Source organism: Crocodylus siamensis, chromosome 8 (genome assembly GCF_052110815.1).
Source record: "Crocodylus siamensis isolate JL-2025a chromosome 8, ASM5211081v1, whole genome shotgun sequence".
In the NCBI taxonomy this organism is placed as follows: domain Eukaryota; kingdom Metazoa; phylum Chordata; order Crocodylia; family Crocodylidae; genus Crocodylus; species Crocodylus siamensis.
The window spans coordinates 38,412,133-38,440,098 of record NC_143402.1 but is presented as its reverse complement, the minus strand read 5'-3'; the positions used below and the strand labels follow the sequence as shown (position 1 = coordinate 38,440,098).

General features: G+C 42.1%; 1 protein-coding gene across 4 annotated transcripts in view; it reads left to right on the top strand.

Annotated features, from left to right (window-relative positions):
• PCDH19 (protocadherin 19) overlaps positions 1-27,966 on the top strand; it is a 129,854-nt gene that overhangs the window by 82,074 nt on the left and 19,814 nt on the right. For 2 of the 4 annotated variants that reach the window (XM_090059959.1, XM_090059958.1), the window contains exon 5: positions 21,887-27,742. The exons of 1 other annotated variant lie outside the window; for it this stretch is intronic. In XM_090059959.1, the coding sequence (XP_089916085.1) occupies positions 21,887-22,476 (590 nt within the window). In that variant the 3' untranslated portion in view covers positions 22,477-27,742. Of the gene's footprint in view, positions 1-21,886; positions 27,743-27,966 lie in introns of those variants that run through there. One more of the 4 variants, XR_016443800.1, reaches the window with a different exon arrangement.

The following is a 27,966-nucleotide window of genomic DNA, read 5'->3' as shown; positions in this document are numbered from 1 at the left end:
AGGTTTAATGGTTTTTTAATTCTAATGCATGCTGCATGTGTAAGTGTTTTTGAAATTATGAGAGTACACAGAGGCAAAGAGTATTACATATCTGCACTACAGACAGGGAAGAAACAGGAGGGAAGTTCCCCACAGAGATTCTCAAGCAGAATTACTGCAGGACCATGTTTGCCTGCTTGGAAGTGGTGCTGAAAATGAGGCTTGCACAAAGGAGCTTATACAGTTTCAGAACATTCACCAGCAGTAACAGCAAATTGCTTCCCAAACTGTGTTCTAGTTCTGTAGCTCCTAGCATGCAGTAGTGCTGTATCTTCCCTTCAGGCAACAGTATTAACACTCGTGTTTATTTGCTGGGAGTCTCGACTAAGTGAGGATTGTAGGACAGGCCTAGGGTGAATTTGAATATAATGAAGCCAGCTGTCCCCCTTCAGCCAAGTGTACTTGAAAGTACACAATTAAATCAGTTCACATCAGTGTTGTTTCATTCCTTTACAGAAGTGCTGCACTGTGGATATGATGGTGGGCAGGCTACGTATTTAGGTGAACTTTATGGTGATATTTAAAGGGTTTAGTTAGCAATGTGATTCAGAAGAATAATCTTCTGGAGGTACCATATTTATTAGTGCTCTGTGAGAATAGGTCAGACGTGCTAAGTGAAAAAGATTTTCCTATCCAACACCCTTCCCAGTAGTCAGTGTTGCAGATTGCTTGGGATCTGAAAATTCTGTTTGGTTTTGGCCCACTTTCATATTATCACCTGGGACAGTGTTGCTGTACTGGAATTCAGCTGATGGTTTTGTGAATGCCACACAAAGTGGAATAAAATCCACCTTATCCACCCATAGCTGCACTGGATTTGATGATTAACAGGAGCAAGGACTTGAACTTTTGACTAACCAGTCAGAAGTCGTACAGGGAAAAAGATGTTGAGTAAGAAGGTCACCTTGATGACCACAGCCACATTTCAAGGCTGCATGTTATAGAATTGTTAGCATCTACTGCAAGGGTGCACCTGTGGACCCTGAACAGCTCAGTGGGGTAACATTAGTTGCTGAGTGAGTCAAAGACTGTTGTACGTTTACCTAGGTGGCTCTCCATTGGAAAATGTAACTTTTTTGAATGGCACTCAGTAGAGTTTGAGCTGTATATTTATGATCTACTGTATTTGAAATTTTAGTAAGGCATCTCATTAGGACCATTATGCTGGCCATTAAGAATATGTGTTCTAAAATCTGGAGTGCAAGAAGGTGGCAGCCAACCAGTAATCAAGCATGTGTTTTATGATGTTAGTGAAATTCTGTGCATGTGTGTGTGAGATGCAGATGGATCTGAAGCCATGAGAGGAAGAATCAGAAGTAGGGATAGGAGGAACCTACAGAAATTTCAGAATTCCAGAGAGTCTAATTTTTTTAAGGTAGTTGAACTCCTGTTTAGGAAACCAGGTTAGTTGGAATCCATTACAAATACATCCGTCTCTCAGGAGGTGACAAGAGACAGATTTGGTGACTGGCTAGTATTTGTTGTCTTCTATAGTAAAAGTCTGAGAGAGGAAAGAAAAAAGGGCCCAATCCAGATCCAGCATTGAATTGGTGTCATCCCACTTATTTCAGTAATTTTGTGCCAGTTGACACCATCAGAAGAAATAAGCAGAAGTTATTACAGTGTGGTAGACAGGATGGTGCAAACTTATAATGCCCCCTGCTTCCCTTTACATTAAAGGAAAATGCAAATTGTTCCCTGCTTCCCTTCAAATTAAATGCAGATTGTTTGCCTGTGCTTCACTGATTTAAGAAAGCAGCACCATTTGGGGTCTGACTTAAGTCCAGTGTATAGTGCACATCTCATGGGGACCCTTTGCCATCAGTGTGTTGTGTTAGACAACTACAAAGCTCACAGAATATTTACACAAATTATGAACATGGGACTGTTTCCCATTTCCTTTGCTCAGTTGCTTTGCCATGGCTCCGTGGTTTATAGTGTGACATGGATTAATTTAGCCTTTGTGAATGTTTGAGCGGTCAGACAGGCACTCCACCTAGACTACTAGGATTGAGCTTGAGATGTATCTCATGGGTAATGTAACTTCCCTTAAATTTGTAATGAGGTGTCAGAGTTGACCGCTGACCTCATACTGTTGCATGTATTTTTATATGAAACGATGCTATTAATTTATGAAGACATATATTCAGTTGTTAAAACTAATTGTCTACCTAACTTAATGGGCCAGTTTCCCAGCCCTGACAGTTTTCTTTGCCCTGGAGACAAAAGGGTATAAAGCTAGTTCAATCAGCCAGATGAGCATTACCCCTTGCATAGCAGGTTTATCTTGGTAGTACAGAGCTAGAACGCACCTTTCTCGTTCTCAGTGTTACCAGTGAAAGAGGGCAAGGTCAGAGCACACCTCTGCTGTCGCAATCAGCAGGACTGGAACAGTGTATAGCTGGCATAGTGTATAGCAGCATTCATAGAACTGAACTGAGGATCAAAGTCTTGTACAACTTCAGCTGCCTCTAGGACTTACTGGATGCCATTGAGGATGTGGGCTGGAGTGTTTACACTGAATAGTGTTATTCTCTACAGAAAGGGTCCTCTAGCATGAAAAACTGAGATTGTTTGTTTGTTTTTAGGGGAAAACAAGAGGTTAAAGCAAAAAAATAGGGAAGGAATGGCAGTCAGCTTGTCTGGAGAAATGTTGGTCCAGTGTTGTGGTAAGGGAAGGTGAGGGACCAGCTGAAACAGAGGATTCCCCAACTACTACTCAGTAATGGGAACACCCTATTCTGCTGGGAACTCTTCCAGATCTCTTTGCTGTTCAGAGCTACATATTTCTAAAAAGTACAAAGAGCTTCTCATAATGGTTTGCCTTGTGGGCATGCATATGATTAATTCCATGCAAACATTACTTGGGCAATAACAATACTGGAGGTCCTAAAACTGAAAAAGGAAACACATTTGACTCATACTTCATAAACAATCACTTACACTTAAGCTATTGATAGTTGACTAGGATCTGTAGACGGCTGGGCTGGTGCCACTGGGTTTCTAAGCGTATTCAGTGGCTGGAACAGACAGCAAGGCTGTAGGTTTTGGCAAGCTGTGGGTCTCATTAGTCAGGCTGACTGTATCTGACACAAGAGATTCCCATCCACCAGGATGAAGCTCACTTCCCTAGGCTTTGGCTGGCTTCCCATCAATATTTACATGAAGGACAACAGAGGATCAGTGTTAGATTAAGGCTGTGAGTTTCCAGTAGAAAGGCAGTTGAATATTCCAGTGAATATTTTTTGATTATTTGGATAATAATGACGTTGACATGTGTCCTTGAGAAATCTGAGGAATGGCAGGTGTTTAGTGCTAAGCATATAATGTTGTTTTTAATCTCAGTAATAACAGTAAATTACATACCAATACTGTCATGACACTGAATCCCTTTTCTTTTTCACTTGTAATATGAAATTACAAAAAGGCCTGCCAGTATCAGAGCCCCTTGTGGAAGTGGTCACTGTCCTAAAGAATATTTAGGGGGTAACTGGAATGTAGCTTATAAATTCCATCGTTTTGCTTTGATATAGAAAGTCTTCCCAGTAGTACTCCCACTAACACAGGCAGATTCTTTTTCTTTTTCTGGGACTGGTTCCTTTTTTAGCAGATCACAAGAATTAGATCAGAACTCCATACACAACCTAAGATCTGCCCTTTTATTTTAGGTTTTTTAGGTACTTGGATTCATATAGTTTACAAGGGCCTCTGTCTCACCTTCCAAGGTTCAGCTTCAGTCTCTAGGCTGGAGGGGACTACTTGTGCCAGATGCCTGGGATGGGGGGATACCTCTTTTCCTTCATCCAAAGGTGTGGAGGCAGGTGCAGTATGTATATGCTTGAGGCTTCCAACCTTGCCCTTGAAGCTGTCATTTCTTGCTTTTTATATTGCCTTTGAAAATATGGTAGTTTGCAAATGTTTGTCCATAGTATTTCTAATAAGATCTTAGAAACTCTAACCTTATGTTGCTGTAGCAGCTTTCATCCTAAAGGAACTTGAAGCACCTGCAGCGCTTATACATACTGAACAGATCCACCGCCACTTAAATGCAGCCATCTCTGAACAGGACACAGCGGCTGTTTTAGAATGCATAGGACACATCAGTGCTTGCATGGAGTTACCATGAATAGCCCGTGGAAGCAAAACCCAAGTGGCAGTTAGGAAAGCAGGGTACGATGTCCAGGTGTTGTTACTTTGCAAAAGGACCTTGCGTCTTTAGGAATCGCACCCAAGCATAAAGACCTGTTTCATTTGAAATTATCCATTATTTTCCTTACAATAAGACTAAGAAACAGCAGCATCATCTGTGTCAGTTTCACACAAAGGGAGTCTGAGAATGAATGGTCTTTTCACCCTGGCTAAGGTAAGGCTAGTATGAAATCTTCTGAGGAACAACTGCCACTGGTTTAAATCAGCATAGCTATATCAAAGCCAGTAGAGCTGCTTTGATTTACATCAGCCTAGAATTTGGCCCTTTTGTTGTCAGGCGGATCAAGCTTGAAACCTCTTCTCATCTTCCACAACTATGTTTTTTGTTTTGTTGCATTTATATATCAATAGTTAAGTAGGTTTTTTTTTATTTCAGCAGGATATTGTAATAATTTTATTTGTTGTTGCAGTGCAAATTTGGATGCATGGTATGTATTGACTTGCCTTACCTCAAGACACAGAATATTTGAATTTGTCTGTTTAAGACGTGACAATAGGATAGAAGAGTAACCTTTGGATTAATTTGCATTACTACCAAATTCCCATTAAGCTGAAGGCAGCTCGTGTCAAAGGCATAAAAGGAGACAAAGTTTTGCTCCCAATTGTAGGAAATGTGTTTTAACAGACTAGAAATGTTTTCTCCTCTGCAGGGTATAATACACTCAAATGGTTGAATTAACATGAAAATATATAACAAGGATTGTATTTAGGACAATCCCTCTATACCCACTGTTAATGAATTTGAATTTCTGTAATGAAGTCAAGGGGTCGTATTCTTCTCTCAGTGAATGCAGAACAATGCCTTCCCATTAGCTTTAATAGGAACTGTGCATATGAATGACAGAACCATTATAGTTAGAGAGATGAGCTTGTTTATCCTTTCTTAGAGTCCAGTTATGCTCACTAGATGCTTGTAATGAGTTCTGTTGGCTCCTACCTCAGTGGTGGGTCCTATATAAAATACCCTGATCTGTATGTAGATAGCTGAATTTCAGAGATGAAATCTGTCCCACTCTGGGCCTGGTACAAACTCTTCGGAACTTTTAAAACCTCAAAAAAGGGTTTAATTGGATCTGAAATGTTGCACTGTGCTAGTCCTCTGCACAGGGGTGAAATGTTTCTTGTGAATAAGGTATGGTTTGACCTGATTTCCCAAATAATATTCTATGTTAAACCAATGCTACATTAAATTATTGCTTATACCTTATGGGGTTGACTCTGTTGTACTGCAGAGTGTTTCCAAAATCCAGCTTCCCCTTGGCTTATCTTCTTTCTTCTCACAATATCCTCCTTCTTCAAAAAGCCTAAAAGGTAGCTTTATTGAAGAAGCGGTTCCTTCCCCCTCAACCTCTCTGCACCAAATCTATTCTTAGCTGCCTAATGTATAGTTAGAATGGTACCTTAGATGTATCAGTGCATGTCAATCTTCATTCATTATACAAGTACAGTTAACAAGAAGAGAAGGACATTATTAATGGTAAAATAGACCAAGAAAAAAAGATACAGGGCCCGATCTCCAGGGTGGTGTAAACTGGTGTAGCTCCATTGCACTTCAGCAGAACAGTGTTGATTTACACTATCCAAGAATGTGGTCCTTTGTAACTAGTCTGTTGAACATTATAAGAATTATTTTCAGGAGCTGCATTTAGACGTTGGTTCCTATCAAGAGCTGCATAATAAATTAGCTTCATTCAGATCCCTTGTTTCATTAAAATTATTCCTCACGAGTGATTGCCTTGTCTAAACACTGTTGACCTCTGATATTGGAAAAGACAATGCGGGGTTAAAAGCATAAGATTTTTCAACGTGCATAAGCCCCAAGTGGTGGGAAAGGAAAAGGAACAAAAAGGTTCCTCATTGCAGTAAAAAGCATTTGTCACTGTCCTCATCTATTAGCATCCACTGAACATGTTACTATGGAAGCCAGGATTATATTTGTGCATAGGCTGGAGATTTATTAATACAGGCAGAGGTATCTGTAAAAGCCCATAGGTAAAAAAACAAAACAAAAACAAAATGTTATTCGACACCTCTTGTTCCTGACATGATGCTAGGTGGGTAGATAAAGGAGAGGTGCAGAATTTATAAGCAGATAATGCCCCATGGTGGGAGACTGGAGCTTATCATTTTGCTGGATCTTATTTGTACTTAAACCAGTAGATCACTGTTCACTAACCAATAACAGCAACTCCCTGATCTCCAGCACCTCTGCCAAAAAATAGACCAAGAGCCAGAGCTTCAGCTGGCATAGGTTGGTGTAGATTGGCTGAAGTCAATAGGACTGTGCTGATTTAAGGGAGGGGACTAGAGCTGCATAATACCCAGTGGGGATGGGGTATTGGTTTACTAATAATTGGTTATAAGAATCTATGGTTTTTGTAGTGCAGGAGCTGTCATGGCTATATCAGCTCTGCAGGGTTGGAATTGTGTGGTACTGGGTCCTAGACCATTCCTGAAGGCCGAGCATTGAAACTAACAAGAGAAAACGGATGAGTGAACACCAGTTTTAAAGTGAAGATTGCTACAGGGTTTGTTTCATCTTGTACCAAGAGGAACTGCTAAGTTATATTTAAAATATTTGCCTTCATCACAGTATTTATTTATTCTTTTATCTTTTAAAAAAACAAAACAGAAAAAACAAACACATTTGTGATTGTATTTGGTGCTGCAAAGGCCCAGCAGATCTGACTGAAGGAGATGATGGTACAGAGAACTGGTATAAGCCTCCTTTCAGTCTTTTTTGAGGAAAAGGAAGCACACAGGAACATTGCCCCAATAGCAGAACAGAATGCAACTCACAAGCAGGGATGGGCAGCCCGTCAACGAGGTATGTAGGTCAGCTCATGATGAAACCTTCATTTGAGGAAAGGCGCTCCCTCTATTATTTTTTTAGAAGCCAGGATGGGCAGAACCAGCTATAAGGGCTTGCTTGAAATGAGGATTTTTAGAAATGTCTTTATTGCTCAGAACATTGTATTTATACACACAGCATGGGCAAGGACACTTATTTCCATTCAGGATGTCTGCTCTGCCTGGTATTTACACTGTGTTTCAATGAAAATAAAGGTGTTGAATAGAAAAAATACCCCGAGTAATTATAAAGAAAAGTGTAAAATAATGCGGTTGTGCGCTGGCTGCAAAAGATGGCTAATCATGAGTAAGCATTGACAGTAATGTTTGATCCCTTCATGTTTACTATTTATTCATATTTATTATTCATAAATTCCAGTGCAAATGTTAGGCCTGCACCCCAGTGACACATTTTCATTTTATTTTAAGTTTGGTTTTTTCCTGGGTTTTGCAAACGGGGATTTAATGATTTGCCTTTCCATATAGAGCGCGCATGAGCGAGAAACGGTCCTCCTCTTGTTTTAGGAAAAGATTTCTAACATGGAAAAGTGATATTTGAATAGATGCCCCTAAGGCAATCAATTTACTTTTAATTTGTCTCGAACTAAGCTTTTCTTTGTTGCAATGAGAAAGGATTGAAACTGCTGTAAAATTTATTAGCTTCCAGGAAGATTTTGAAATGAATTTTTTAATGATCGTGCTGTTTGCTGTACCCAGAAGCAGTGTCATCATGATTACAGTATAACCATACAATTGCTGAAGAAACACTGAAACATCAAGATAGTGCCATACTTTTGTATGAGGGTACTCTTGTTAATAGGTAGTAAAAAGCAGGTACACTAATAAATGTTAACACATATATGGCTTCTTCACACAGACTTCTTCATAGATTGCCTCATGTGGCTCAAAAGCACAATTAATGGTGTGGAAAAAACAGCCAACACTTTATTTACATAATATTCTACATGAATATTCAAGGCTAAACACACAAATTAGCTGCATGTTTCCAGGATTGAAAAAATACAAAATGTTTGAAGAATTTGTAGAACTAGCTTCTCTATGGGTGGTGTCAGGTTCAATTTAGCACTTACTGAGTAGGTACAGACAGTCAAAAAGCCTGAAGCTGAATCGATTCAGTCTTTGCAAATTAATACAAGATGCACAGGTTAAATTGAAATGTAAATGCAGCCACATGCCTGAAATGGCTCAGGCCAGAAGCCAGGGGATGCTAGAGCACGGCTCTCTTGCTGTGTGTTCATGTCTTTTTCCTGCTGCCCCTGAGGTCTCTGGGATTTGCAGTCCAGAATTACAGCAGAATTCTGCAGGTTTGCTCATCACTTCATCCTGCTTTCAAGTCCCTCTGGGATTTGTAGTCCACAGTTGCAGCCAGCACTAAGTTTGAGTGGAGAAAGGGGTGTTTAACACCCCCCCCCCCCTTCCTGACCCCAGCCCCCAGCTGGGGTTTGCCTGTGGGGCAGTGTCCCCCTCCTCCCCCAGACTGGACTGTATCTCCGCCTGGGCTTGCCCCCCGCATGCCCTTATTAGCCAGCCCTCATTGCTCCAGCTAGGGAGCAGAGGGGTGGGGCCAGCACAGCTCAGGGCTGCAAAGCATACTGGGTTGCTGGGGGTCTGTGATTGAACTGGAACCAGGAAGGGGTCTGGGACAGAAGTTTCATAAACCGATTTGACCCAAATCAGTTAAGTCTGATACTATATTCAGCCAGATTTATCTTAAACAGGTTTTGGCGATTTTGAAACTGGTTTATGTGCACTAAATTTCTGTTCTGTTACAGATTTCAAATCAGTTTCTGATCACTTAAACTGGTTTATGTGTAACTTCTGTCCTTAGCCACTAAGTGCACTCAAGCAGCCACATGTTGAAACAATTTAGCATGTTAAGTGCCCTTTGTTGCTCCTTTGTACTTCCCTCCACAAACCCGCCAGACAAAACATGAAGTCTGAGGCTCAGTTAGTCCCTGATTACCCTAGTGAACCTCTCCTTATTTTTTGTTTTTAAGTGACTTCCCTGCTCCTTTCCCCTGCTCCCCATGTAATAACACAAATGAGCTCTACTTATTCACCTTTGCAAACCTTCTCTGACATGGATTGGAGTGAACTGAGCTTCTGTTTGAAAATGGAAACTCCGGGGACTATTGTGATTGCCCAAATTACACCTTTGATCGTATAATAGCTCATGTCATCTTCCCATTTATCAGAAATATTGAATCCCCTACCACTTGTACCTCAGTATGTTTTAACTTCACCACTTTGGCCAGCACTGAAGATTCTACTGACATTAATGCAATTGTTCTGAGAGCTGAATGGCCCAGCTTTTAATACCTTTTTCATGTTGCACTTTGCTAGGGTGAATTCAGGTGCATAGCATATGAATAGGAGAACAGAAGGAATTGGCAGCACCCAAGCATCAGCTAACACATTTCTACCACAAGCAGTATAAATCTAATCTGGGCATCCTGCCCTCTTCCCACCTGTATCTTCCAGTTTGTGAGATTTTAAAGGCATTTGGTGCTTGTTATTTCAGAGCTCCTTCTGTGTTAACCGTATTTGTGGAAGCAACACCTAGTGCCAGACACTTTGGTCCTATGTAAAGCCTCCAGTGGCAGTTCTCCTCTGCACAGATGTAGCTGTGAAGTTGGGAGATGTACAAACTGGAACTTCAGCCCAGCTAGTGTTCTTGTGCAACAGGCTAATGGATAGTATTTTCAGTATGGAACGATTTTTGGCTTGTGTAGAGCCATCCTAATATCTCCTATACCACCCCCTCTCAGTATCCTGCTCGGGCAGAAGAAGGAAAGAGGTCCTGACTGTAGTGTCTGAGTGCGTGACTAATTACCCACATGCTAGAATGGTCTTTAGACCTATTTTACACCCAGGAATCAGCCCTGGGATCAGGGAACATAAAGCCTGTATAAAAACATGTTCCTTAACTTCTCCCATGCCCACCTTGTGGGCTGCATTGTGGCTGTCTGGTATCCCAGGATCAGGGCTGCAGTAGTGTTTCTTTTCTCCCCCCTGAAATAGAGAAAAGGAGAGGGGAAGAAACAGAAAAGAAGGGAAAGGAAAGGACTAGCAAACATAAATGAGGCGAGAGCTGGGTGGGGGGCATGTTTACCAGTATTTGGTATTGATTGCAGACTGTTTGAATCCTGTCATACTGTGGAGGCTGCAGTGTATCACTCATGTCATTAATTCATGAGGCTGTAAAATGCCTGAGCATAATAAGAAGCCCTGATATTTCCCTGCATGTGCTATAGATGCAGCAGCACCCTCTTCTCCAGGCCTTGGTAGGTATTAAGTTCTGCTAGGTCTGTAAACATGGGGGGGGGGTGGAGTCTAGCATGTTAGGCAGCAGGAATTCTGCAGGGTTTTGTGTCTCTCCAGTGCCTATCTGCTTTTCTGTTTCCGCTGTTTTAGCCCTTGGGCAGAGCCTACTTTTTCCAGCCTCCTTTCTTCCACTGATGCCCATGATCCCAAATGCCATCACCGTCCCCTTCCTCCTCCCCTTCCTTTCCCTTGTTCATTTCACTCCCTCTCCCTGGCTGCTCTCTCTGCTTGCTTGCTGTTTTATAGTCCATCAGTCAAGATCCCTCCTGTCCCTACTGAATCTTGCTCCCATCTGCCAAATACATCTCTGCTCCATATCCTCTGTACTTGTAGCTCCCTTCACTGCCTTCCTCCACGTTTGCCCTCACTCTGTCCTTCCTGTGTGTCACAGGCCAGCTGGGCACCGTGAGTGTATCAATTCTATCACAGGCCAACTGGGCACTTGAGGGTATCAGCCACTGGGCTGTTTGGTTGAGTTTCGGATCGAGGAGGCAAAGTTGGGAATGAAGTAAAGGCAAATTTATTATAGCTTACACGCACACAACAGTTAACAGAAAGATAAATGCAATAAGCAGATAATGCAGTATTAAAGAGCTAATAGTAAATAATAACAACAGATAGATGGATCAGTTCTGTCGCAGGCCAACTGGGCACTGAAAGGGTATCAGCCACTGGGCTGTTCAAAACAACAGATAGACAGACATGAGTTGGCAACTTATCCCTCGATGCCTAGGTATGTGTCAAGTGATTCCAGCAAAGTCAGGTGTCCCCGATCGACTCTGTCAGAGGGATTACCGGGGAAGGTCCCTTGATCAGGAACCGATCCTCACTCACACCGGGAGTTCGGGGTCCAGGCATGGAACAGCAATGATGTTCTCTTCCTTCCTTTGTGCTGGTCACCTGATGCACGCGCTTTTTATACCTAGTCTTATGCTAATCTGTTGGCTTTAGAGCCACTCACAATCTTGCCCTATAGTTGTTACTCTGTGGGATTAAAAGGTGTTAAAAATTATCATAAAAGGTTACTACTTAGACTTGGGTTTATCCAATAAGCAAATTACAATGCAGCACCTTTAGGTTTGAAATTGACATTGCTCTGCCTAAGCCCGACCCCTTTTAGGTCTCTCTGAATATGCTTTCTTGGGATGTGCTTTCCTGGAATGTGTTGGGTGTGCCAGGCGGTTAGATCCAGTTTTATCGTCAAAGCTGACCCCTGAGCAAAAAACCATTAGGTCAGCTGATCTTGCAGCTACAGCTTTGCCTATGGGGCCCAGTCAGTTCCATGAACAGTTAATTTATCATTTTGGTTAAACTTATGACAGACAAGTTACGTTTGCGGGTTATGAATTTACAAGCTTTATATTAGCTAATATTACCTGTTTAGGCAAAATACCATATGTCTCCAAGAAGCACATATTTATTGCTTATTAATCCCTCTGGTTCTGACCATCACACTGTGTCATCTTACATTTGGAACATTTGTTTCTGTCCTGAACTCCAGGCCTTTACTGCCTCCAGGAATTCTCCCTCCCTGTATCTCACAGCTATCTCCTTACCCTTCTTAACCTCTACTGTCTTTTTTTGGTCCTGTCTTTCTCAGGTTGTCTAAGGAGCTGATTCAGAGCTCCTTGAAATCACTGGATTCTTATTGACTTCAGTGAGTTTTTGGACTGACCCTAAGGCTGTCAGTACTTCCAAAGCAGGGAACTTTGTGTTTATATAAATGGTGGTATTTCAGTCTGTCCTGAGACCAAATCTCAGTGTGGCTTGCTTTCTTTTTTGAGTAACAGATTTTTTTTCCTTTCCATCCATGAGGCTGGTAAAATATTTTTTAATAGGCTTTTGTAAGTGCTGAGAAGCTAAGCAAGTTGTGATTGTGAGACAGTTGTATATGCTGTGGGCCTAACAGGCACTGTTCTGACACAATTTCACTTCTGCAGTGCCAGTTTCTTGCTTTAGATCAATGTTTTTCCAGTCTTCCTTGTGAATTATGGAGTTCCCCAGGGCTCTGCATTGGGTTTCCTGCTTTGCAGTATTTTTACGCTTCTTCTGGCTCCTGTTCCCAACTGTTTACAACATGGGTTCTATCATTTTTATGCAGATGAAACACAGGTTTGTTTCTCTCTTCCACTAGACCTATCTGTAGCTATTTCATTCCTCGCCTGCTAATCTATCTGAAGATTGCCTGGCTCAGACCTCTAAAATCAATACAGACACAACATGCGTGTGGTTGGGGCTCATTGTTAGTCCCTTGAGGTAGGAACAGAGATGGTTTGAAATCTGGAGCTTAATATGGGCTTTGCTTTGCACTTTGAGAACCATATTTAATCCAGAAGTGGCTGTTTGTTTAATAATTGCTTGTGTTTAGTTGTGGCTACTTTTCCATAGTCTGTCTTAAAAGTGGTAGCCCACTGCCTTTGTGGTTAGCCTTCACCAGGGATCTGGGTTTTCTGTTTGCCACATTAAAACATGGTAAAATGTGGATTTTCTCACTTAAAGCAGGAAAACACAGATTTTCTTTTTTAAAAGAGGACGATGCAGATTTTTCTGGGTGGTAGCTGGGGCTCGGGAGCTGCTAAGGAGAGCAGGAGGCTGCGGACCCAGGTCCCTGGCCTTGTAGCTCTGGCACCTGGGACCCCCTCTGGCAGGGCCCAGGGGGCTGTGGGTTCTGAGTGAGGGCCACCAGCAGGGCTGGGGGGCTGCGGGTGGAGAGTGTTGGTTGAGGAGGTTGTGGGTGTGGAGTGAGGGGCACCAGCAGAGCCGAGGTGCTGTGGGTTGGGAGTGAGGGACAATGCCATGGGTAGGTACCGGCCTATTAGGGCTGCTCAGCATCATAAAGCAGTGTGTTGGGGAGGGAGACAGCTGTAGCTAGACCAGTGTCCTGGTGAATGAAGGGGGCAGAGGGAGCTCTGATTTTCCAAGATAATTGAAAATCAAATGCCAAAATGCATAGGTATTTAGAATTTAGTTTATTATAATGATTGAGGCACTGGTAGGCTTCCAAATGGGTTTAAAAAGTCAGGGAATTTGACATTTTTAAATAGAGAAAACCAGGATTCCTGGTCTTCACCAATGCTGTGGTGCTTCAGATCACTGGGGCCATTATATTAACTTTGTAAGGTTTGCTATTGAAGTGCAACACTGACAGCATTGTTGAAAAACATCTCTCTGGGCTGAAAGTATAGTTGGAACTGACCAGACGTTCCTCCTTATCCTGCTCTGTAGGCAGCTGGTCCTGCATAAAACTTGGGATGGATTCCTCAGGGGCTGACTCTGTGGCAGGAAGCCACCTTTGTTTCTCCTCAAAATCTCTGTGCTGTGACCATTTGATTAGGATGGGCCCAGCAGAGGAGACACACCTTTACCTTGTCTCTTTAGGTGACGTGAGCTGGCTACATTCCTGAGGGAGGGGGGACACCTGCTCCCTCTGCCTACGTGACTGATATCAGCTACTTGGGTGAGGGGCTTCTACCTGGTGGGCTGGAATCTGCCCGGCAACTAGTGATGTATTTCAAATTGGTGGGCTGAAAGCCAACCGGAGCTGGCCTCCACTGGACCAGGTGTATGAGGTCACAGGGGCTATATAAGTTAAGACTGTCCAGGGGGAGGGGGCAGCAGCCATGTGGGGGACTCAGACTTGGAGAGAAGCTTTACCATCTGAAAATGGCTCTCTCCCATAACTCATGAGTGAGGAATGGTCTGCCTCCAGAGGGAATCTCCAATAGCCTCTGGATGATGCTTGTGAGTAAGCTACTTGAGATCTGATTAGATATATAGCTGGCAGTAACTCAGATGCGCGGTCAAAAGGCTACCTCATCCAGACTGTTTTGCTCTATGGGATTTCTATGAGATTGCTCTATCTTGTACCCTATTTTCACCCTACCCCTGTAATCAATAAAGTTCTCCTTTGTGACTGGTATAGGAGAATTATTGAGGGTGGGTCTAAATTATACCTAAGAGGCCCCTTAGGTCTGCGGACTAAGGGAGACTTTTCTTTTTGGCCCCCGACTTGGGGAAGTGCCCCAAGTGCCTGTTCTGGGTCGAGTGCCCGTAGGACTATTAGGCCTGTGTTTTCCTGAGGATACAGGGCTGAGAGAGACCCTTCTCGGGGTGGTGGCAGCTTACGTTACCCCCAGGCTAGCGAGTGTGCTCCAGGAAGGGGGTCAGCCGGATGCGAGACATCCCTAGGGAGGCAATTGTAGCCTGGAAGGTGGTTGGGCCTAGTGAGGTGGGTGGCTCAATGCAGGAGCGCCCCCTACTGGCCCACCACATACTCCACTTTGGTTGTTCCAAAATTGTGATCAGGAACATGCACAGAAATTTTTGCAGGCAATTGCATGCTGTGCTTTTACACCTCCCTGATAAGGTAGGGTAATGGGTCCAGCAGTACTTTCTGTCCCAGGAAGTAATATACACCAGATAAAAGACTATAGGTCTATTTTTGGGAGAGAGAGCGAGAGAGAAAGCATGAATGGTGCATGCCCCTGCTGGGTGGGAGGGCTACGGCTGTGCCAGTGGTGGCGTGAGCCCGACGATGGTGAGTGGGGAGCTCCCGCAGATGCTGCCAACTCTGTTGGCAGCGGGGGTGGGGGGAGGGTGGCAAGCACCGACCAGGGGTTGGCGACCACCTGCAGGCGCCACCGGCAGCATTGGCGGCAGCCAAGGGCAATTGTGGACTGCCCATAGATGCTGCTGTCAGTGCTGGCGGTGGGGTGGCAAGTGGCAACTGACCATGGTGGCGCCTTTTTGCAGGGGTTGCACTGCCACGTGCAGGGGGTGCACATGCACCCCTTATGCATCACCCCTGAGAGAGGGGGATTTGAAGCCATGTCTGAAAGAATCTTGGTATAGGCTTTAGGGGCTAAGACATAATGCTGAATTGTTTTAAGTACAATCTTGTTCCAAGATATTTTGTTCTCAGTTAAGTTTGTACATAAGATCCAGGAAGGGGGGAAACTTAGAGAAGCCACTGTGTAGAGTCCTAGCTTCATGTGATGCCCTTTCATACTTATTGCATGCAAGACTGCGTGATCATAGCCCTTTATACAATAGCCTTATGAGCTGATCCTTCCTACACACTAAGAATGTATATTTTCTTGTGCTCAGTATGTTAGGGCCAGGTTTTCCAAGGAACTCATCCTTATTTACACACAACAGGCTGAGCTCTTTAGAAAATCTAAATCTAGCCATTATTTTATGTTTTAAAAGCAAATAGTTGCAGTGATCACTTCCCACCCATGTTCCATTTTGGTAGAGACTTAACCTGGTTCATTCCACTCAGTATTTGCTAGACCAGTGCATTTGACGTCTACAACAGCCCAAGCAAATGTGGCAGGATTTGTATTCAGGTTTGGGCACTGACTTCAACAGGGGCTCTCTTGTAGTGGGACCAGAAGGGAAATGGGGCAACAGAGCTACATTGTTTGTCCTGCTGCTGCACTAAGCCCTGTGGCCCGTTTGGCTAGGGACAGACATTACACATAAACCAGTTTAAGTGATCAGAAACTGGTTTAAACCTGTGACAGGACAGATGTTCTGTGCACATTAAACCAGTTTGAAAATGGCTGAAATCAGCTTGAGATAAGCCTGGTTGAATGTAGTATCAGACTTAACTGATTTGGGTCAAACAAGTTTATGCAATGTCTGTCCCAGACCCCTTGCTGGTTTAAGTTGAACCAAACTCTTCCAGCTTCCCAGCATGCTCTCTGGGCTGAGAGGGGCTCTCTGCAGCTCTGGCAGAGACTGCAGGTGTCTGACTGGCTTCCCCTCGTTCCTCCCCCGTCCCTTTCCCACTCCCTGCTAAGCAGGGATTCCTGAGTCCCCCTCTGCCTTACACAGACACATCTCAGCATTAGAGGGCACACAACATGCTGGCTATGGTCCATGGTATGGGAGATGGGAATGTGTCTGCTTAGGGCTTTTTGGAGCTAATCAACAGGTCAGCTGCTAATGTCCCTCCATTCCTTCTTTGGAACAAGTTGTTTAAGAAGAGCTTGAACTAATGAGAGAGGCTATTGTTTTCTGATGATAAATGCTGATAACACATCTGATTAAATGCTCTGTTATCAAAGGGGGGGAATCCCTCCCTAATCAGAGCATCCTGTGGGGGCTTGGCCACAGCCCCCCTCAACTCAGTACTGTGGAAGGGAAGGGAGGACTAATTTAGAGCCCTTGGGTTCTAGACTGAGCCACTGCAGGCATGTGCCTGCATTTCTGCCTGCATATTTGGGATATCAGTATGGTTACAAACTGATTAAGCCTAGCCAGGTTAGATTAACCGGCAAAGATTGAATCAATTCAGGCTCAGACTTTTTGAATGTTTGTCCCTAGCCTTTATGACTCTCATCTGCTCCCCTGCCTTCCCCTTCTCCTGCCTCTGCCTCCTTCAGTTAGTGGTGACCATCTTCCACACTCTGTCAGACTGGCCCCAAAGTTTTCATTCACTGATTCCAGGAAGGCCCCTGTTGGCTGCCTACCCTTTGTGTATGCCTTGTGTGCACTATGTGATTATTATTACCTTTGCTTTGCTTCTCACGTTAGGCACATTTTTTGTACAGGCAGTAACAATTGTATTGGCTTGGGTGGGTCTGGAGCTGTAAAGAATTTTGTCTCATTTTCAATTGTTAAAAAAATAATGCGATAAACAGACAGTATGTGAATGTGAATAAATACTCTGAATAAATACTGTGAGTGCTGTTACAACCGGGCAAGCTGGAGCTCTCTGGGAAAGGAGTAGAAAGAGTAGCACTGTCTGGGGCTTTGTGCTTCCACAGAGCAGGAGCACCCGGGATGCCTCAGGACAGGGGATGAGGGGGTTATGCTCATGGTTGTACACTTGTGAGTGGGAGTTGCAGCACTTGCTTTATCAAGTTAAGTACAGTCAGTCAAAAAGTTTGAGGCTGAATGGATTCAGTCTTTGCAGGTGAGTCTAAGCTGTGTAGGTTGATCCAATAAGGAAGTGAACAGACATTCACTTTTTATTCCGGAGATGCAGCCACATGCTTGCAGTGGCCCAGGCCAGAAACCAGGATGTGCTAGAGCACACCTCCCTGCTCAGCTGGAACAGATAGTTTGGGTCATGGCTATCCCACCTGCCCTGCAAGGAGAGGTTTGCAGGGGAGAGGCAAAGTATCCTGGGATGCTGGGGTACTGTGAGTTAATTTGAATCTAGAAGGGATCTGGGACAGAAGTTCAATAAATTGATTTAACCTAAATCAGTTAAGTCTGGTACTGCTGCCAACCAGGTTTATCTTAATCTGGTTTTGGCCATTTTGAAAGCGGTTTATGTGCACTGAACTTCTGTTGTGTTACAGATTTGAACCAGTTTGTTTGCAGTTTATGTCCCTGTGGTGCTCGGCCCCTGGTAGCGTTCTCCTGTGACTGCTGGCTGGTGCATAGGAGGGTTGGAGCTGCTGCCACACATCATACACAGTTCCTCTGGGACTGCCCTCCTAGTCACTCTCCCCTTTAGTGCAGCTGGAGTACACAAAGCTTAGTTGTGTTTGCCTTTTTCACACGAGTGCTGGAGGGGGAAAGGCAATCCCTGTTCCTGCTTCTGTTACATCTGACATTTATAACAGAGCTAAGATACGATATTAGCAGAGGAGAAGGTGTGCATATCTGCAGGTCACCATACTGGGACAAGGAGCTCTTCTCCTTTATCTTACTAAGCTAAACCTGTCTGGTCATCCCTACCATGATGATACAGGTGGTATCTGAGCAGTAGCATAACGAGGGGTGAGAGACTAGGGCTGCAGCCCTGGCCACCCCCTTAGAGGGGTGCAAGAATAGCAGCTGCTGGCCCCATTACTGCCACAGCTGGCCCAGCCACTACTGCTTAGGGCACAGACCCTGGTATTTACACCTCTGTATTTGAGGCTAGGAACAAATGTTGCATTTTTCCTGGTACAAGTTGTCTTTATTTGTCCCAGAACACAAGAATCCCAGTGTTGGTATGAACACACATCGTCCTTACAGTCAGGGTTTACTGAACAGCTGAATTCACTGTCACTTTTCTGCCATTGATTCAATGATGCAATCCTGGGACAGCCATTCAGAAGTTCTTTGTGATGTCTCAGGACAAACTGTTAGCACTGATCCTGTGAATCTTTTTAGGATTTGTCCTAGGACAACAGACACAAACATCTAAATGATCACACTTTGTCCTGGGATAAAATATTTTTTCTCAGAACAATGGAACATCTGCTTGTAGCTGGAGGGCCCAATTCAGCCCACATCTAAAGAGAGAAGTCACTGTTACCATCTAATGAAGCTTGGAGTAGCATTGCTGCCTGCTGGCTAACAGACTTAGCACAATGAATGAATGTGTTTCAGTCAGTTTTCTAGAGGTTGTGCATGCCCATTGTAACAATGGTACAAGAACTGGCACCTAGCTGGTAGTTATCCTAGCGAGTGAAATGCATGTAATGCAGAGTTTAAGCCATCTTTTTACTTTGGAAGAGCGTCTTTTCCAGAGCAAAGTTGATGCATGTTGTTGGAAACGAGATGCAGGGCAAAGTTGTTCTGTGACTAGATGGGGGATTTAGGCCTCAGTCTGTCAGTCCCATATCTTTCAGAAGGTTCTTTTTTATATATATATGAAGAGTATAAATCTGTGTAACACTCCCCAGGTATTCTTCTGTCAGTATTTCTGAGTTCTTATCAGTTATTCTGCTAGGTCAGGACGTGACATGAAAACAAATATGTGACTATTTTTTCCAGAACAAATAGCTAAACTTTCACCTCCTAACAGCCACAGGAAAATGTTTTGTAAATGCATAATAGAAAGAAGATGCGCTTAGCAGGCCAGAAGTCTTTATTAAAGCTGCAATCAAAATGAAGATTCTTTTGCTATTTCTGAGCCCTCTATCTCCACTTGACCCACAGTAATAAATGACAAAGTTTTATGTGTTTTAACAGTCAGATATATAGAGGGGCTGGAATGAATCGGTCAAAAGCAAAATGCTGTTGCATTTAGCTCTAAGGGGTGCAGCTGAGCTTTTTCTTTGGAAGTTGACACATTTCTGAAGGACACTGTAGATTTCATAAGTGTAAAATACTAGTGGGATCATCAGCTATGGACCAGCAAATTTGTTTTTCTCAGGAATTTACGTAGCAAGGTTTGGTTGAAGTAAAGCACCTGTTATTCCATGAGAGACTGCTTTTACATACTTTTTACAAGTATGGACTGAGGAGCATATGAGTTCTAGTGACATAGTGAAAGTCACACAGCACAATAAATCAACGTCTCATCAGAGGTTAGAACCCAAGGTACTTCTGAACCCCCTCCAGCCACCTCTGGCAGCTAGACTACACAACTTTGGATTTCTCTAGCACACTTCTGATATTAAGGTATGGATAAAAAGGTAGACGGCACTATGTTCTGAGCAACCCTTTATTTTGCTTTAGTCACTGAAAGTAACAAATTAAAGTATAAGAACATTGGCTTTTGCATCCGGATGCAGGTTGTTCTGCGTGTAAAGCTTAGAGCATCATTTTCTGAGAGTGTTAGCAAGAAGGCTGCTGAGGCCCAGACCTCCTACACATTCCCTGAGCATCACCTTTTGTACAACAGGGTAGCTGCTGGGATGTAAGGAGCAGTGAACATTTTTTTACATAGATTTTTAATGAATTGGTTTCTTTTTCTTTTATTTCTTTTATTTTTTTGTGATTTGCTTTTTCCTTGTAGATTCTTCAGAAGTGTTAAGCTGCTCATATTTTGGTGCATTGTGTTATGTGCTGAGAATTTTTATCAGCTGCCCTTGTGCTAGAATGTGGTGGAAATACAAATGTATCTGAAAAGCTGAGGTTATATACACAGATGTACAAAGCATCAAAATGAACTGCTTTTGTATGGACAGGAAACAAACCAAAGCTGAGTGTGCAATCTTCACGGGGTTCAATATATCAAACCAACAAGGACCAATGCATCATTATTAGCATTAACTCTTATGACACTGTTTTTTTAAAAAAACTTTGCTGATATACAGATTACAATATAAATGAGCTACATATTTTTTATCCTGAAAGGGGTTTGCTTTGAAGGGTTTGCTAAATTGTCTGCAGGTATAAGTTCTGATCAAATGGAAGAAATGCTAGGATCACTAGTAAATACTGAAAGAATTGGGGCATTGTTGGTATGAAATAATGCTTCATGCTCAGGCCAAGATAGTGGAAGTCAAAACCCATACTTCCAGTTGTTACTGAATTACACTGTGACCATAGATAAGTCACTTAACTGCTCTCTGCCTCAGTTTCCCCATCTGTAAAACAGAATATTTCCCAGGCCCACAGAGAATTGTGCAGCTAATTATCCCTTAATGCAAATTTAGAAATCCATAAATGATACAGAACCACTGCATGTCTGTTATACAACACGGCTGGCTGCATGATGGTTACTTGGGAAATCTACACCCTCTGTGCATCATAGAAGTGGCTGGTTTTGTAGGTTATGTAGCTCCATTTAGCACATATTCCAGCAGAGTAGGCTGTGGTTGTAACAGCTCAGTGGCTGTACCTGGTTCTGGGTTGGATGTAGACCCTCTATGTTAGTCCTGTCTTATCTGGGGTTTGCACAGAGGTTGCAGATGTGACTCAGAGCTGATAAAGAGCTTTGAGATCTGTAGAGAGAAGTCCTAGAGAAGCACAACATATTATCCCATATATATTAAAAATAGAAAATGTTGCTAGGGGCAGTTTTATGTTCAGGAGCAGATGGCAGGAAAAGGATCTTCATTATTCCTATCCGAAGAAAGATCAAGTGCTGGAAGTAACAAATTGAATCTTCAGTGGAGTTACTGGTGCTGGGTGTTTACAAAGTCTCCAAGATTGAGTGGGAGGCAAAAAGGAATTAAGCAATGTGTAAAAATAAACTGAACAAACAACTAAAAAAAGCCCCCACCCCAACCCCAGCTGTCATGTCGAACGGAGTGAAAAGCATGATGGCTTTTAGCATTGGTTACTGTGGACAAAAAATGCTGACTCCGAGCAGCTTGACACAGGACGGGACAAACCTGTTTTAATTTATTTCTTATCAAAACTTGTTTTCCTTTAGGTTTTAGTTCTGTCAGCAGCAGCAGCAGAAAAGCAAATGACACACAACTTGTTGGAAATTGAACTTCAGCCTGTTAAAATAATAATAAAAAAGTGGCAATAAAAATTCTCCTTAAAAATGTCTGCTGTTTGTTGTAAAAACATTCACATTTATGTAGAAATATTAGATAAAGGCCTGATCCTACAAAACCAGTCAGTATTGATTTTCTCCTGCATATGATGGTGACAACTGTGGTATGGATGCACAGGAAAAAAAACCCACTGTGGCCATCACCATGGTAGTTATTGACAGTGTTGGTGTCAATACAGTACCCTGTGAGTAAGAGCTATAGGGTCAACTTCCAGAAAGAACGTTATCAATTTTATAAGCCATTGTATTTTCTTCATGCAGATCAGAATGAAGGATTTCACTGTAGGGAAGAGTGCAGGATCCTTGGTCACTCAGACAGATGCTGGATGCCCCGGAACTCTGTCCCCAGTCGTGCAAAATCCCCTGAGCATGGAAGGAACATCATTGCACTCTCTATAGAAGCTACCACTGTGGATACAGAACCTTATGAAGACTGTAGTACAAAAAGAACTTTTGCAACATTTGGCAAAGAAGGGAGCGAACCCCTCACTGAGGAGCGGGTTGTCAACCTGAAAGGCAAAAGAACAGTGGATCTGCCTATCTGCAGCCCAAAGGTAAATGGCGCAGTCCGTGAGGCAGGGAATGGCTGCGAAGCCATGAGCCCCGTTACATCACCCCTCCATCTGAAGAGCCCCTTGTCTAGCAAACCTTCAGTGTCCTATAACATAATGCACTGCCCAGTAAACCACGACCTGGAGCAATTTGTAAACAATGGCCCTTCTCGGCCTATGGAGGCAGAGCCTAGGGGGGCAGACAGTGAAAATGTAATGCATGAAATTAACCCACTCCTGCAAGAATGTAGAGAAAAGGACTCTCCAGGAGTGAAGAGACTAAAAGACATAGTACTCTAAACAGCACCATATAGCAAGGAGAGATGACACCACTACAAACGCATATTGTTTTTAATTGCTGACCAATGGTTCACAACTTGCTGTATTTAAAAGCTTTCCCTAAATGTATTGTTTATAAATGAAGCTATTGTTAATGTGACAATCCCACTTGTTTCTACAGGCAGCAGGGGTGTTCAGTTTAAGCAAATTAGCTCATTTTTCTTTTTCATAGCTGGGGGTGGGGCAAAGATAAGATCAGTTCAGTTGTAAGAAGTGTTATGTATTAAGTATTTTGAATTTATATATTTTTATATCTCAAAACTCTAATATAAATTACCATTCTTTGTAAAGGATTGAATTGAAAACTTCTCCAGTCATCTTTAGTAATCACTCTGACATGGGCATTTCTTGTGTATAACTGTTAAAATAGCAATTCAGTGACTTTTAATATTCATCCAACAAAGTTGTTTGTACTTTTAAAATATTGCTACTTTGCTGTGGACACCCCTGCATTAAGAATCCTTTTGCTGTCACATGCTTATCTGTACTATTCTCGTATTTGATATTGCAAATTACTGTATGTCTAGTGATGGCAAAAGGCTTTTGAGTTAAAACAAAACTGAACAAAATACCACAAACGTTATACTTAAAACTTGGGGAAACTGCAAATTTCAGAGCCAATGTAGCAAGTGTTTGTTCCCCTTTCCCATCACCCCTTGCATCACTGTCATTTCCAGGGCTACAGAACATCATTGCAGAAAGTCATTTTGGAGATACTCTGCCTGGTTTTCCAGTTGTCAGATGCACTGTGCTGAACATTTTATGATAATCTATTTCTTTATTGTAATTTCAAGCCACCACAGGGAAAAGTTACTTCAGGAGTCCCTAAATTGAGATATTCCCTGTCTCTAATCATCTCAAAGTCAAAGGAATGGAATTATTTAAAGATCTAAATTAGCATCTCTGTTAGACACACACGTTGTGATTGAACATTTTCCAATCATGATTATGCTAAATGAGTGTGTGTGTGTGTGTGTGTGTGTGTATCTCATCATGGGATGGATTTTAGAGTTATTTCTTTTTCCCTGCATCATAAATAGGTATAGAGTAAGCAATAGCAGATATACTTTTAGGAACAGACAGGTGAAATATAACAACACTACTAATCAAATGAATGTGCCTTCCACCTGGAGAGAAAATTAAAGTGATTTCATAATTTTTTCTCATCACTAAGTATATATTTTGCGTGGTTATTAATTTGCATATATACAATTGATTTTGAAAAGACCAAGTCCATTCCATCTACTTGACTTTAACTTGATTTTATAGAATGGAAAGGCATGAGGATTTTCACAGAATTGTATATTCTCTACTTCCTTGTAATGGGTAATTCTTCAAATAGGTTTTGAGTGGGTGGGTTGGTAGGGGTTAGTGCAGTATTCTTAACTCTTCACATGACAGATTTTTCTACCCAAAATAATATTCTGTAGAGATTAAAAGTTAACTATGAGGAGGGAAACAATAAAGACACTGCCAATAAGCTGGAAATAATGGTTTCTAGAGAAACGATCTTTCTAGGTGTCGCATGTTTTGATAATATATTCGTTACTTTGATTTATTTAAATTAAAAACATCAACAGGAAAACAGGCTCCAATCTTTATTGTCCTAAAAAAACAAATAAGCTCAAGTCATTTCTTTTCTTTAGAGAAGATGAATCAAATAAATATGGTTAAATTTGAGTTTCTCTAAAATGGGTTCCCAAGTTGTTACATTACCAGTACATTTTGAAAATACCCTATAAAAGTAACTTCTAATGTAATTACTAGAGCTTTCTTTTCTGGTGTTAATTACTACCTCATGCAAGCTGAATCCTATGAGCTGATGTGACTGCATGTATCCCTCTAAAACAGAACCGTGTTTCCTTCCTTCTGTTTCCTTCACCGTGAAGTTTGATTCAGTTTCTTTTAAATAGTACATTCTTTTCATTCTAGTTTTGTTTCATATCTGAGTACTGTACCGCTGTCATTGAATATATCATTTTTTGGAAATAGATGTATATGATTATATGAGCAATAGAGGAAACAGGGTGGTGTGGGGTTTTATAGAGATTGCCTATAATTACTAGGCTGGGTGTTTTGTTTGTTTTGATGTTATCTTCTGATGGCTTTATCCATAGGCATTTAAAGTCTCTTTACTGAGCCACAGGAGGTTCCTATGTGTCCCTGATTAGTTAGCTGCAGAAGCTAATTCTGGTTGGCCTGGTATATAATTTTTGAAAGAAGCATTTTTGTGTGCATGTGTGGCAGCAGTAACCGAACCTCATTCTATGGTATCACCCCTCCAACACGCACTTTCCTTGTTCATATAGCTCTCAAAATGGCAATCCTGCAACTTTTGGCATGAGGATGTCTCCCAAACTGTTTTGATTTGGCCAGCTAATAAGATGAGTTGAAGTTTCCTTGAAATTCTTAATGACTCCTGAAGAGGAGAGGAGTTCTTCACAAACCCATGAGTTTCATGACTAGAATTTTGTTACAAAGCCCATGAAGCCTGTTGTTCCTGTAACAAATTAGTTAAGCTAACAGTTTCATTCAGCTTGTATTTTGAGTGTTTAATTTTTCAGGTGCCCAAATATAAATTAAGTGGGGGGGATCTGGTTTGTCAAATGGTACAAACTGAACATGTCCAAGCTCCTCCAGACTGAACAGGGTGTAGGTCTCATGGTACTTGTAAGTCTCCTGATAAGAACTAGACCAACAGTTGAGTGCTTTCCAAGAGGTGCTTCCCAGAAGTGAGTTGGTGGTAGAGAGCCAGCACTTGATGGATGTATAGCCTGTGTTCCTTTGCTTCTCCTACATCTCCAGGTATACAACAGGTAGAGATGTATGTGCTATGTATACTTGCCTGGCCTTGCTTCCACTTAATCTGGTTCCCTGGCATGAGAGAGCCTGGAGCAGAGTGCTGGCTGACATCCAACACTGACCAGTATCATTACTCTTGCTCTGGCTGACCAAGGCCTTGATCCAGCTTCACTGAACTCTCCCATTGGCTTCCATGAAGGCTACACTAGGACTTACAATCCCAAAGCCAGATAATTTTACAGCAGGGCTTTTACACTATCCTTTACAGACCTGGGAGAAACTATCAATCAGGGTGAGAGAGAGGGGAGGACAGCCAATTAGCACAGATTTTCCTGACCTTGAACACTGTGCTGCAGATCTGTGCAAATTGGACCATCCTATTCCCCCTCCTTCCCCCATCTAAAAACCTAATAGGTAGTGGCTGTACTGTCAACTTGATTGGTGGGTATAAAATGCATGGGAGAGGCCAGCTGTTAATTTCTGCTAAACATGGGGCTCTATTATGCTGCTACCACCAGTGTGGTGTTTGGGTGAAAATAGATGCTAACTGAAAAGAAAAAGAAAGCATTTCTCTAATTCACCCAGAGGAAATGTTCCTTGCCACTCTGAATAAAAGCTCAGCCCAGAAAACGTGAAATCATTCTGTATTAAAAGAGAGCATTAAAGAGGTCAGTAAGCCCTGATGCCTCCAAGACAATCATTTAAACAGCAGTCTTTTCCATCCTGGCCTGTGCTGCAGCTAGGGATGTAGAGTGAGCAGAAGGCAGCTCCAAGACGCATTGTTATCATGTGGAAAGAAAGAGAAACCAGGGAAGAACAAGTAAAGATTTATCATCCACACGAGTCGTACCTCTTTTCTTGGTATTTTATATTGTCCGTTTCTCTTCTTTGTTATTCCATATCAGTCCAGATTTTCTGGCTGAGCTCTGTTAAATTTTGTTAGTTAAGCTATAGCCACATTTAGATACGGCTGCCCCAGAATCACTTTTTTTTTTTTTTTTGGTGGAGAAGTTGTAACTAACGCATCCCTTGGTAACTTCAACTGTCATCCAATTTGACTTAGGAAAATAATTTTAATATAATTGTCCCCCTTACCCCCCAAATATTTATTTGTGGCAAACTTGCTCTGCCTATCTATTAGCACAGGCAGTAAGAAAGTTTTGGTATTTTATACCAAGTGTAAGGAAGGCCTGATTTTCAGCGGTACCAATGATCCCCAACTCCAAATGAAACCAATGTTGTATTGTGTACTCCGTACGTCTGGAGATCAGACCTCAAAGGCACTGTGTGTGAGTGAATATATGACATGCTTTGTTGGAAATGTAACATTTACCTACTCCATGAAATAAGTTTAGAAAATTATTTCAGAAGTGGAATTTTCCTCTGCCTTACATTGACACCCATTACAGCGGTGGTTTTGTTTTTATGCTAGAACATACAATGGGGGACTATGAGGGGCAGGGGAGGGAAGACTGTCAGTTGAAAAAAACCCCATAATCTATGAGTGCTTAGTGCATTGTCTTGATGAAGTTGTCTCTGTTTTCTTGCAAAGCTGGAGATGGCCTGTGGATCACACATTGTGCAGAAGTGAATTACTTTTTTTAAACAGGAAACAAGTTGCTTTTGTAAAGAACACACTGTTTGATTAATATGTTGAAATTACTCTAGGGGGAAAAAACTAATTACAAATGGAAACACATTTGTCTGTCATTGGGGAGAATTGATGATCTTGTTGCTACAGCTGCTTTTGCAGCTACAGGTAATCTTATCCAACTTGTGAGTTTCAGTTAACCTTAGCAGACAAAACCCAGCTAACTCCAGTCTAAGCACTGGTGAAATTTAATCTTTTACTGATATCAGCTGATGTTCAGCTGGTACGAGGTGGGATATAGTCTTTAATGACAAAGAGCTGACCTAGTGTGAGAGAATTTTCAGCAACAAATACCTCCTTGCTATTTAAATGCTAAGGTATTAGTTGCAGAATGTCTAAGTCTTACAGCTACGAGCTTCTGTAGCCAGGAGAACCATCCTGATGACACCATTACTGCTCATCTGCCCAAGGAGGGCAGGATTTCAGTGGGACTTTAGTACAGTACGTTTCATCATGGTGTCTCTGTTGCTGATTATACGAAGAATAAATTGTTGTATATGCTGATATGTATGTTATGTACATTTTCACAGTGATTGAATCATTGTAAACAAAAATGAAAAAAGAATCACCATTCTGTCTATTTTATGAAGATAAAGCAGCTTTATTAAATTATTACAATTCTGTTTCAAAATGGTGTACCTGCCACAATGTTTCTTTCATCTGATGAGAATTTTGTTTTCCACTTAAATGTGATTTTTTTCCCCCTCTGCTTTGAGAATCTAATGCATTTTAGTATTAAAGGCAATTATTGAATAAAATGGAAAATAAGTGTTTGGTTAACTATGGCTAAGTGGATTTGCTTGTGGCTGACTCGGGTTGCCTGTCTTACAGAAACCAAAGCGAATCTAGGTATTCACACGGTCTCATCTTAAACCAGTGGAATTCCAACTGGTGTTAAAATAGATACTGTAGTATTTAGAGACAGTGACTCAGCTTTTAAGAAATGAACTCAGTGTGAGGTGCTGAAATATCAGATCTGGAAGAGGATGGCTGAAGGA